Genomic DNA, 12,644 nt, shown 5'->3' on the forward strand with positions numbered 1-12,644 from the left:
ATGACAATCACTTAGCTACCTCCCTTTACACTTAGCAGTCTTGTTTGGTACTCAAAATGTACATTTTTAAGGAAAAACTTTCACACTGTAAAATTTCTCATAACCATTTTCCTTCATTTTAACCACAAGTATAGTCTTTTTATTTGTACTTAATAACACAAATCCCTTTTGTTCATCATGTCATTCCTTTATCACTTTTATTTATCCATAGTTTATTATTATTAGTTTTGGCTGAAACTATGAATTCTGTATCTTATAAAAATTTAATGTATTTCCTGTGAATACTCAAGTATTCTTTTCCCACGACTTTCACCACAATGATTTCAGGTTGTTTGTAAAATAGGGGTTCTGCAGTATAATTACCAATGGATCTTGTAATCCCCATAATTCTAGGGACATACTGAAAGAAAGAAGGAATGATGATGATGTTAAACTATTAATTTCATGTTGAAATAAGATTTCTTAATTAAGAAAATTAGTCATTATGTTCTGGAACACTTCAATACTATTTTAAAACTCTAAGAAGTATATGATAAAAAAAATTGGAAGTGCTTGGATACTTCAAATGTTAACATAAATAAAATAGGGAGAAATGGATTTAAAAATGTTTTACATGGTTAAAGGAGAAATTTTTAAAAATAAAATAAAAATTGGACAGCTTACTTTTGGTGGCACAAATCCTCACTGAAACAAGACATTTTCATTAGGTTCTAACAAGAATTAGCAGAGGAACAAAGTAAAATGAAGAAAAGAGAGTAATTACCTGGGATGTCATAACCCTATTACTCAACAATGAGGTAAAATAAGATTCCAAGAAGAAAAAGGAAAGGAAAGAGAAAGGAAAGAAGCTGAAAGAGATAAAAGTGAGTGAAAAAAGGTACGGAGCAGAATTGAAAGGGCTAATCATATTTGTTTTAGGAAAAAAATCACAGGGAAATTTAGGTGTATCAGTTAGTCCTGGTGTTCAGTCAACTAACAAGTGGTTCTTAGTGTCCTATTATTTTCAACTGGGCTGTTCACTGAGTTAAGAGTTTCACTCCTCTTATGACATACCTACATAGCAGTGTGCCGGATGAAACACTAAGAAGAAAGCATGAGTCCTACTCTTGAGAAGGCCACAGTCTAGATTACTCTCAAAAGACTATCAAGGACGCTAAGAGTATTTTCAGATTAGGATATATTTCAGATGGATGTTAGCTTTAGATCTCCAGAAAGTACTGTGAACCACGCTGTGTGATTACACGTGAAAGAAAAAGACAGATAAAGGGAAAAGAGTACTGCTTACCTATTTTAATTTCATGGAGCAGTTTTTGTTGTTGTCGTTGATTTACATTAGCATAAATAATTTTTATGGTGACAATTTCTAGTTTATATAAACAAGTACACTAAATGGATATTTTCACTTACCATTTCTATGTTCTCATTAGCAACATGAAGTTGCTTAGTCAGTTGTTGAAAACTGGTCAGCTGATCCTACAGTAGAAAGGTAGGAGGGTACATAAACAGCATTTGGTTTGTAACTCTTATTTAAAATTAAAGTAAAAGCAACTCTAAAATCATTATGTCTAAGTTAGATGAAATGTTGTGTTTCTTTTATTGTGTATGAATAGCTGAAGAAGTGAAAAAACAATTTAAATGATTACAAAACTAAATAAAAAACTAATATATGGCAACATGGAAACTAATATAGCTATTTCTACTTTATGTGAAACCATCATCTAGAAATAAATCCATTAGTAAATAGAGATGATAGAGAAACCTTGTCCAATACTGGAAAACCACATTCATACCTATTCAAAACCTATACTACAAACCATGACACAGGAGTTATTGCCCTGCTCCCCATTTTTTAAAATTCTCACAGCTAGAATGTCCCAGAAGGTTTAAATTGATTATCTGTTATGACCTAATAAACATTACATGGGTAGGTGACACATAGTTGGGAAGAGCTGTTAACATGTCAGATGTAAGAATTAAAGATTGATAGACAAATGGGAAAATTAGGACAAAGTCTTATTTGCAAAGTCTTGTACAAAAAAAATGAACTGTAAAGCTACAACACAAAAATAATCTTATTCAGCTGGAAAAAAACAAAAACAAAACTAATGGCTTAGCTGACTGAAATAAATGAAGAAGCAACCTTAAAGAAATCACTCATATTAGAAATGGTTTCCAGATTTCAGAAGTAAAAGTCTTATGGATAGGATCACACGGGCTATTTTCAAACCAGGGTTTATAGAGAAAAATTATCTTATAAACTGCAAAGCATTATGTAAGTATTATTATTATAACTTCTTTAGATAGAAATTCCTAATTATAATGGAAATAATAGAGCTGGTCACAAACTGAAATTTGAAAAGTGTATAAGGGAAAGTTGAAGAGAAGCCTAATAACCAATGTACTCATCTGCCTTCTCAAAATCCACAGAAAAACCATCAGAATTGTGTATCATTCCACAGTTTGAAATGTATCTAGCAGAAAAAGAACCAGTAAAAGGATACAGGAGCCAGATTTTCCAATGGAATGGGTGGTCCTGTGAGATGCTGAGTTCTTGTCAACAGAATTATAAAGCAAAACTAGATGCCCACTTTGAAAGGACATAAAATGATTCTTGCTTTAGATAGAAAGAAGTCCTTAATAGTCATTGAGAGCCCTTCCTATTGTAAAATTCTATTCTGATTTTTGTTAGACAAACTTGACATCTATTTTAGTACAAAGTTACATTTAAAGGTGTGAACATTTTCATTTTACATAGTGTTATCATTGTATTTGAGCAGGCTAGTTCATTGGCCATGATCTAATGACAGCTTTTGTCCTTTTTAAGCCAGGGAGGAAATCAAGAATATAAAAGCTTTATACACAATAATCTTATAGCTGCTCCTTAACACTAACTACGGCTTTCACTGCTAATCACATTATAAAACCCAACATACACTAAGAACTGCTATAATTATCTTATCCGTCAAGAGATTTCTAACTATTAAAGATCTATTTATGGTGTACAGAAATAACACAGAGGAGACTTAGGCATTCCTCTCCAAAACTGAGTTACTCCAGAGTAAGATTTATTTCTTATTGATATACAAGAAAATCATGAAATCCAAGATTACCTTTTGTTTTTGACTTTCAAATACATGAATCTGGGCCTCGGTTATATATTCCTGGTAAAGTTTCTGCAGTCTGTCCAACTCCTGAGATACAGTCTGCCAGAGTTCCACAGCCTGATTTTTTTCCTATGAAACAAAAATTTGAGAACTCATTAAATTATTAGCAGGCTATTGCACAGTACGAATGAATCATATTATTTTACAAAATGCATTCTTGTACATAATGTCACAAAATAAAAATGGAATTTGTGTAAAGATGACATAACTGTAATATTTTTGATATGAAGTTATATTAAAAATAATTTAGAGAATAAACCTAAAAATGAAAACTGCTTTCATTGAAACTTTTTAAATTCAGATTTCATAGCTAAAATTAAAATCCTTAAATCAGAGACACAGATTTAAAACCACTCTCTTTGTTCCTCAACAAAGTGTAAGCCTTTGAAATTACTAAAAGAGAAAATCGCCCTGGTAAAGTATAAGACTTTTTTTGTAATTGCAAAAGTAATAAATGTTTATTGTCGAAAATCAGGAAAATACAGAAAAATAGAGATGAAAATAAGAATTACCTATAATTTTACCAACTGATAGTAAATATTGTTAACATCTGGATATAATCATCTTTATAAATGTTGGATACATTGATGTTTATAAATGTGATTTGGTGAGAGAATTTTGTAATTTTTTTTCTTTTAACAAAATTGGGACTCCTACAGTGTACTGTTTGTATTATACTATTTTTTTTATACTCAAAGTGTGGTACGGGGATCCTTGAAGTCAAAATTATGTTCATAATAACAAGAATATGTCATTTGCCTTTTTGATTCTCATCTTCTCATGAGTGTACAGTGCAGTTTTCCAAAGTTTATATGATGTGACGTGTGATGCTGTCATTGCTCTGTTGGCCACTGATGCTCCCATTTCTTTTTGAAAATGTCTGTTTTAATTTGTAAGACAATACATACTGATAGATATATAACCCCCACTCACATACAAAAGAGCTCTTTGGGGTCAATAATTCTTAAGCATCCTGAGGAGAGGTCCTGAAACCAAAGAGGTTGAGAAACATTCAGCCTGCACACAGAAAGCATTATTCTCTTTTTAGAGAAGGGGACAGTGAGGTTTAGGCCAATGGCCTGGGGTGCCTCAGCAAGCTGATGGCAGAGTCAGGAAGAAACACTTGTGGGAAAATCTGTTAGTAGCCAGTCTGCTTTTTCCGTTTGACTGCTCAAATCTGGACCTCATCAAATCTTCTATGAAGTAACTGATCCAAATTGTAGCAAAAAAGTGGTATCATCTTCAGAGATATGAGATCAAGCAAGATGTAGACGGAAAGGCAAAGAGAGGGGCAGACGGGGAGAAATGGGTAAGGAATGAGATGGTTTTAAGGAAAGAATGGTTTTTAAAAGTCTAGTAAAAAAGAATAAGCACTTTTCAAGTTTCAATACAATTTAGCATTGGAAATAACAGCAGCAAAAGTATTATAGAGAAATGCTTTTCAGAGACAGAATTTTTTTTATTTTGCTTTTTTGAAACTACTATTTATTTCTTCTATACAAATATTTATAAATCCTTCCTGATAATATGTCTAGAACAGAGCAGAGAACATGGTTTCCTCATTATTTATTTCTTCTATTACTTTTCAAACTCCTTCCCTTTCCAGATTAAAAAAAAAAAATTCAGTGTTAAATAAACACTTCTAAAACCAAATTTCCAAAGGATAAAAAATATGACTTTTCATAGATAACTATAAAATCAAAATGATAAAACAGAATTTTGAATCCCCATTTATAAATGAGAAAACTGAGACACACAGCTAGAAAGTAGAAGAATGGGGATTCAAATCCATGTAAGATATGATATACCTAGAATATAAAAGTGTAAGTTAGAATAAAATATCCTTATATATAAGCACAAAAAATTACAGTGTTGAAAACAGGACATATGTATAGCATGGCTTCCCAAATATTTCAATTACTATGAGAGAGGATAGGAGGAGAAAGGGTGTAATTTTAGAAGTATCATTTTAGAAAGATATAATAATTCTATAATCTTTGAAAATTGAAAAAAAAAACAGAAGAAAACAGAAAATAAAAAATATAAACTTAGGGAGGTGGATAACTTCTAATTTTTCTCTTTAAAAATTTCCTTTGACATTAAAATATTTTTATAAGATAAAAAAATCATGTTAGAAATCATTATGATTCAATTTAAATATATATATGACCACTATATTTATAACAAACAGGGTACTTATGACAAGTTTTGTTACCTGTTAACTATTTTTATAAATTGCACAAAATCATTAACTGTTAAAAATTTTGTTATTCTGTCATTATCATTTATAAATAATGCTTAACACAGATTTTTAAAACCTCTCTGTTTATTCAGGATAAAATTTTGAAAATATATATGTCACTTACCTGATTGGCTAGTTGTAACTGTTCTTGAAGATTCTTGACTGTTTCTTCATCTGTATAGATACCATTTCCCATCTCTGTACCAAAGGAAAGGGCCTCCAGTTGTTTTTCAACACCATCTTTTAATTCCTTGTGCAACCTTTGGAACAAACAGTTAACAGTAATAATCTAAATTCATTTTAGTAACAGTAATTAATGTTGCAGGGTTAATTAAATAAACATTTGGGTCGAAAATCATTCCTCATATAAAAGTCATTTTTAGCAGATCTCAAAAATTAGAAATTTTAAATCAACATTAAATACTGTGCTGTAAGATTGAAAATAGTATCTAACAATTTCTAATGTATTAAATTGGTCGTAATTAATTCAAGTATAACTCAGTTTGTCTTAGGGAGATTTCAATTTTTCAAAAAGGTAAAATCCAAATATTATATACACCTTATTAACTGATAAAACAAAACATTCAGAAAAAATCTTTAAATGTGATAGTGGTTTCATCTAGTCAATTGAATAGAAATTGGATTATTAAATCTTGTAGAAGTATTTATCTTCATTGTTTCACAAAACTCACTGGATCTCTTACTAGTCTCAGTTAATAAACAGAGTAGAATAAAATTGTTGCTAGTTATGAAATCAAAACTATCAGAGGTTTTATTTTTCAGCACATTCTTATAGAAGCTTGACTATAATTGTGAAAACCTTAAATTCAACTTAAAAATTCACATTAAATTAAACAGATATTTCATGCAGTAAAACAATTTTTAAATAAAGCACAGAAAGGTACAACTTAAAAGACCGATTAAACGTTTTATTTTAAATTGATGCAAATGAGGAAAACAGTTTTATAACATCAGAAAAACATGAAAAAAATTCGTGTAATTCTATTAGAAAATATTATTTACAGTAAGCACACATAAATACTAAAACTAAAAATAACATAATATATTGTTACAAATACATATACCTATAAAAAAACTTTTAAAAGCAAGAAAATGACAAATACAAAATTCAAGACAGTGTTAAGCTCTTGCGGATGCAGAGGAATGAGGCAGGGAAGAAATACTAGGATAGATTCACTAGTATCGGCAATGTATTAGCTCTTAAGTTATTAGCTCCAAGCTGGATGGTTGCTTGACAGGTTTTTGTTTTATCAGTATATTTCATAAAATACACATTATATACTATCCTATTACAATTGCTAACAATTATAAAGTGCTCATTATGTGCCCTATTTTAAGCATTTTATCCTTTACAGTCAGCTCTCTAAAATAGGTTCTGTTATTATCTCCAATTTATAAATGAGAAAACTACAGCACAAAGAAGTTAAGTAACTTGTCCCAGGTCACACAGGTAGTAAGTAATGGAGCCAGGCGTCAAGCAAGCAATCAGGCTCCAGAGTCCACATTCTTAACCAGTATACTATATGAACAATACACCAAATAACAATAATAAATTTATCTAAGACAATAATAAAATAATAGTTAATTGATCTACCTTTCATTTTCCTTGATGACATTTTCAAGTTGTAGTTTCATCTCACCCATTTGTTTCTAAAAGAATAAAATATGGTTATAACCATACGTTTTTTTCCACAGACCTCTATTAAGTTGTCCATTCATATGCAAACAATCACATGCTATGACACTAGTTTACAGTTAAGAAATAATTATTCTTTACTTCTAATGAGCAATATTATATATGGATATTTTAATGATACACAGAACATAAGAAAACATTTGTTTTGAATATACTATAAATAAAAGTATTTTATATAACACATTGAGAAATATTTATAAATGTAATTCCTATGAGTTATAGGTATTTATAGAAAACAGATGAAAGATATTCTTCATTATGTCATTATAAAAATATCAGATTATCCCTACAGCCTGAATGTATATTTTAATTAAATCACCTTAGTTTAGCACTGTATTTCAAACAGTAAACTGTTAATGGCAAAAAAAAAAAAAAAATTCCATAGAGATCTTTTTTAGCAGTAATTTATTCAGTCTCTTATTCACCATTTTCACTAATTGTCTGAACTCTCTGAACTATATATAAGGCTGCTATGGTAAACCAACGTGGTCACTAACATACTTCAGTAGAAAATAAAGTTAAAAAAATAAAATCACTAAAATACAAAGAAGAATAAAATCTATACTGTAAAGGGAATGAGATGAAGCCATGATTTTCTCTGAGAAAATAAAGGAATTATAGGATTTCATTAGGAAAGGAAGGGCATTTCAAGTAGGGAGAAACACAGGTAACAGCAAAGAAACAAAAAATATTAGATAAGACAAGCACCGTATAGTCCGCTCTCAATAAGAGTGAATGAGAAAATGGAGAGCAGGAGGGAGGGCGTGTAAAATCATAGTTCAAATAAAACTGCAACAACTCATGATCTGTCCATTAGTCTTGACTAGGTACCCTCGGCTAAAGGAGAGGAGTCAAGCCTGGAGCGACCTGGCAAGGAGGAAAGGCTGGAAAGCTGAGCTCTCCAAGCCTAACTGCCCCTTTTTTCACTGAAGCTCAAGGCAGCTTGCCTAGGAAATCAGTAACAGTCAATTCTACCTACAGAGCTGCCTGCAAAGGTGAACCTTTCCCAGGTCCCTGCTGTGCCTGAATTACAATTAAACCAAAATAGAAAGATTCACTACCCGATAAGTGAGAAATAACCACACATGGAGTAATGCCACGAAAGACAAAATTGAAAAGACAGGTGGCAGGTCTTGAATGACATGCTAACTGTTTGGATTTTATTGTAGCAATTATCCCCATTTTGTAGTTTTTCTTTAAGTTGATCTTTAAAAGTTGCAAAGATATCAGTGTATCATGAAAGGAATTTATTACGCTTATATAATTAGGTAGTATATATATATATGCATTAGTGAGGATTAAAAGTGGATCATTACAGTCACACTAAAGATTTTTTAGTGTAAAATATTTCAATACATTTAGCACTTGGAAGGAAATAAAACCTCAGCCGTACCTCTCATATCATCAAATTTCCCCATTATTTACTTTTTCTGCAAGAATATCTTTCATATAGAGATTTATAGCGATACTTTTCTTGCTTTCAAGAGACACTGTTTTTTGACTGAATCAATGTGATAAATCATAAGAACTAGTTCTAATCAATAATATCTACATGAGCAACTATTCTCAGAAGTAGCTATCAGCATCGTTTTTTCTAAAAGTAGCACCTGTTTTTATCATGGACCCTTGGGTTTTCAGCTTCTCTCTTGTCATTAATTCAGTAATCACTCTTAGATGGAGAATGACAAATGGAAAAATTAAGTTAAACCCCTTAGTAAAATAGCTGATTAAAGAGATAATATGAACAAGACAGATTATAAAAAATTAAAAATTTAAAAGTTTAATTTCAAGATAACTAGCTATTCCATTTTATAACAATCAAAACTACAAAATATGTCAGTATAGCAATTCCAAGAGAATGAATTCAGTATAAACTTTAAACTCACTAACCCTAAAAATAAAAGGAAAATGCCATTTACGTAAAAGAGAGCAATCTGTTGCTAATGACAATTAGAAAGATTAAAAGACATTACTGTAGTTGGCTTGAACTTAAATGACCACAGGCTAAAAGGCATATAGTAAAGACGAGGAAAACACTTACGGTAACTTGTGATAAAACAGAAACTGCAATTTAACTAAATGCTTGTTTTTGAAATTTGAGGCTACAGAATCACTTTATAAGTGTACATATTAGAAGACTAACCTTAGAGGAATTTAAAGTATAAATAATTTCAAATGCAACAGAAGAACTTTATTTTTAGAAGATAGAAGCATTATGTGTTCTTTTAGTAAAGCGACATATCAAAGCATTAATTTATAAATAGATTGATACACTAGAGCTAATCACCTTGTCCAATAAGCCCTGACATTTATTCATCCATCAAAAATTGAGGGCCTACTATGTGCTAGAGACTTCAAAGCATGCGGTAGAATCTCATCCATGCATGAGAAGAAAAGTAATATGGAGATACATAGTGTCTGTCACATCCACAGCTCCATTCTGAGGAAATCAGTCTCAAGGGATTGGGTTGTTTTCATATTATGTTATACTTTCTTTCATGTGTATTAAGTCAACCCTGCTAATCTTGTCACAACTGAATTGATCTAGGGATTGGTGTCTGAGCCAGGATGAGTATATTCAATCTCTAAGAAAGTGAGCTCAACACCTCCTGGTGGGCTTAGTTTGAAACACACATGGCATCTATTTAAGAAACACTTCCATTGTATGGTTATCGAACAATCAGAAAGGTCAAAATTTGAGGGGAAAACGTAAAAACCATTTTCAAATCAAAGAATCAAATTATAAGTATTATACATACTCTAAATATGTAGCTCATTGAAAATCAGATTACATCCCAAACCACGAGGTGCTATTATTCTCTTGTCCAGGAGCCTGCTGTGCATTCTAGTCTTAGAAATACTGGGACTCACAGTGGTCATCTGTCTACACAGACAGCTTCCTCGGTTACTTCACTCCCTTCACTCCTAAAACAAACCCTCATTACTAAGAGGTTTCAGAAAAAAGCTGCTTAAGTCTATATTAGACGTGGATCAACAGCTTCTAAAATCTGATAGAAATAATGTTTGTAATTGGGGGGAGGGAATCCATTCTCCAATAATGGGAAATACAGGTAAAATGAGGGTAAAGAGAAAAGTCTGAAAGAATCTGAGATGGTTTGGGCTCTTCCTGGGAAAAAAGTAAAGATGTAAGCAAATAATAGAGTAAGAGATGCTTACAAGCATCTGAGAGATGCTTGTGCCAGATAGCAGGATTAAAGAGAACTGAATGAAAAACAAAACTGAAGATAATCTCTCTCTCTCTCTCTCTCTCTCTCTCTCTCTCTCTCTCTCTCTCTCTCTCACACACACACACACACACACACACACACTCACACTCACACTCCCTCTCTTAGAGAGCTAAATATTTTCTTTCTCATCGTTTTTGGTAAAAAAAAAAAAGGGGGAGTCTATTTTTCTCTTTTTATAATAAAATATTATGAAAAGCTTGATGACTATGATTTCATACCTGATAATATTTCAGCTGCTCATTCAGCTCTTCCAGATGCTTATCATACTCAGTAATAAGAGGCGCTAAAAAGCTAAGGAAAAAAATACAAAATTAAAAATATGGCATACTCCATTTAATTTAGTTTAACAAATACAAAACGTGAAATAAATTGCACATCAAAAGTTACTATTTTCATTATTTACACTATCACCCATAGCAATTAATACTTTGCCTTTTTTCTAAACCAGGGGTTCTCAACCTTACTTCAATTAATATTTTGTACTGAATAATTTTTTGTTGTAGGGGGCTAACCTGAACAACGTTAAGATGTTCAGCAGCATCCCTGGCTTCTACCCATTAGATGCCAGTAGCACCCTCACCCTCCACAGTTGTGAGAAGCAAAAATGCTTCCAGACATTGTCAAATCTTTGGGGAAGAGAGGGAGACAAAAGCACCCCAGTTGAGAATCCCTCTTAGAGACCACAATAGTGGCTTTTTTTCTCTCTTCAGTTCAATGACACATCATTTAAACCTGATGACTGCACAGCAGACCATAAAATAAACATTCCTAATACTAAAGGAATTATTTTAATAATAATTAAATATAACAATATTTTTTGGTAACTCAACCTTACCTTTGGTCAACTACTGAGTTTCCTAGTGCGTCATCTCCATCTCCTTTGAAGACAGCTTTCTATAACAGAGAATGTTAATACTGTCTCTTAAAATGTTTTCTTACATCATTTTAGCCAAAATTGACAGTACTTTAAATACGATTAAAATTTTTATAACCTTAACGTTAGAAAATCTATTAATGCAATTAAAAAGGAGAGAAAGAGAAAAAAATAATCATCTCAATCAACGTTGAAAATGTACTTGGTAAATATTAACACCCATACATGGTAAAAACTCTTGCAAATTAGAAATAGGAACAATTTTCTCAATTTTATCTACCAGAAACCTACATCAAGTACTATTCTTCACGGTGAAGCATCAGAAACACTGCATTAAATTCAGTAATAATACAAGGCTGCTCATTATAATGGCTGAAATTCAACATTGACAAGAGGTCCTGGTCAATGTAATCTGCTGTGGATGCAGGAGATCAGAAATTTAAAGGTTGAAAAACAAGATACAATACTATTATTATTTACAGAAAATTTGACCATTTACCTAGAAAACTCTGCATATAATCTATCAATTATTAGGACTAATAAGAGAGTATACTAAGTCACCAAAAAGGTCAACATAAAAAGTAGCTTTACCAAATACCAGCAATAATTACAAAATACAATAGGAAAAAATACCCTATTCATTACTGTAACAAAAGGAAGTACTTAAGAATAAAACAAAAAACGTTGCAGTACCTTTATTGAAAAATTAACTCTACTGAAGGACATAAAAGAAGATCTAAATAAACAGTGTACCATAACATATTCGTGGATGTCTAGAATAATCATATTGTAAGTATATCAGTTCTCTAAAATTCACAGCAACTGCAGTGTAATTTTTAAAAATCCAATAGAATAATTTATAAAACTTGATCCTGAACAGATTTTAAAGTTCCTGTACATTAGTAAATGTGCAAAGATAGCCAAGATAACCTAGCAATAAAAGAGGAGGGAGAAAAAAGAGGAAAGGACTTTGCCATACTTGTGGCCAAAGATCTGGACCTTACTGCTATTCTAGAAAGCAGATTCACCTTCCTCTCAAGCTCCCCTTTCACCTCCCCTCACACCTGCAGGCCACTCAGTGACAGGCAAAGCCCCCACCATGTGGAGACAAGACAGTAACACATCCTGGAGGGATGGGGGATTGCAGCGGTATCTTAGGCAGTCACAGTACACTACTACTAAAAGTAAGAGGAATCGAGATAGGATTATATGGCTACAAGAACAGTACATATAAGAGAAGACACATATACCTTCAGAGAATGAAGGGAGTTATAATTTCGCCTAAGAGTACCATACAAAGTAAGGTGAGACTTGTCCCTACTGTATTTCCCGGAAAATAAGACCCAGCCAGACCATCATCTCTAACGCATCTTTTGGAGCAAAAATAAATATAAGACTT

At 31.9% G+C, this 12,644-nt stretch overlaps 1 protein-coding gene across 2 annotated transcripts in view; it reads right to left on the reverse strand.

Annotated features, from left to right (window-relative positions):
• The window catches only part of SCLT1 (sodium channel and clathrin linker 1), a 97,784-nt gene that overhangs the window by 73,641 nt on the left and 11,499 nt on the right, over positions 1-12,644 (reverse strand). For both annotated transcript variants that reach the window (XM_081075440.1, XM_081075439.1), the window contains exons 3-8: positions 11,207-11,265; positions 10,590-10,662; positions 7,022-7,077; positions 5,531-5,666; positions 3,111-3,233; positions 1,408-1,473 (exon numbers count right to left, since the gene is read on the reverse strand). In XM_081075440.1, the coding sequence (XP_080931566.1) occupies positions 1,408-1,473; positions 3,111-3,233; positions 5,531-5,666; positions 7,022-7,077; positions 10,590-10,662; positions 11,207-11,265 (513 nt within the window). The remainder of the gene's footprint in view (positions 1-1,407; positions 1,474-3,110; positions 3,234-5,530; positions 5,667-7,021; positions 7,078-10,589; positions 10,663-11,206; positions 11,266-12,644) is intronic.

The sequence above is a fragment of the Rhinolophus hipposideros genome (genome assembly GCF_964194185.1).
Source record: "Rhinolophus hipposideros genome assembly, chromosome: 16".
Taxonomy (NCBI): domain Eukaryota; kingdom Metazoa; phylum Chordata; class Mammalia; order Chiroptera; family Rhinolophidae; genus Rhinolophus; species Rhinolophus hipposideros.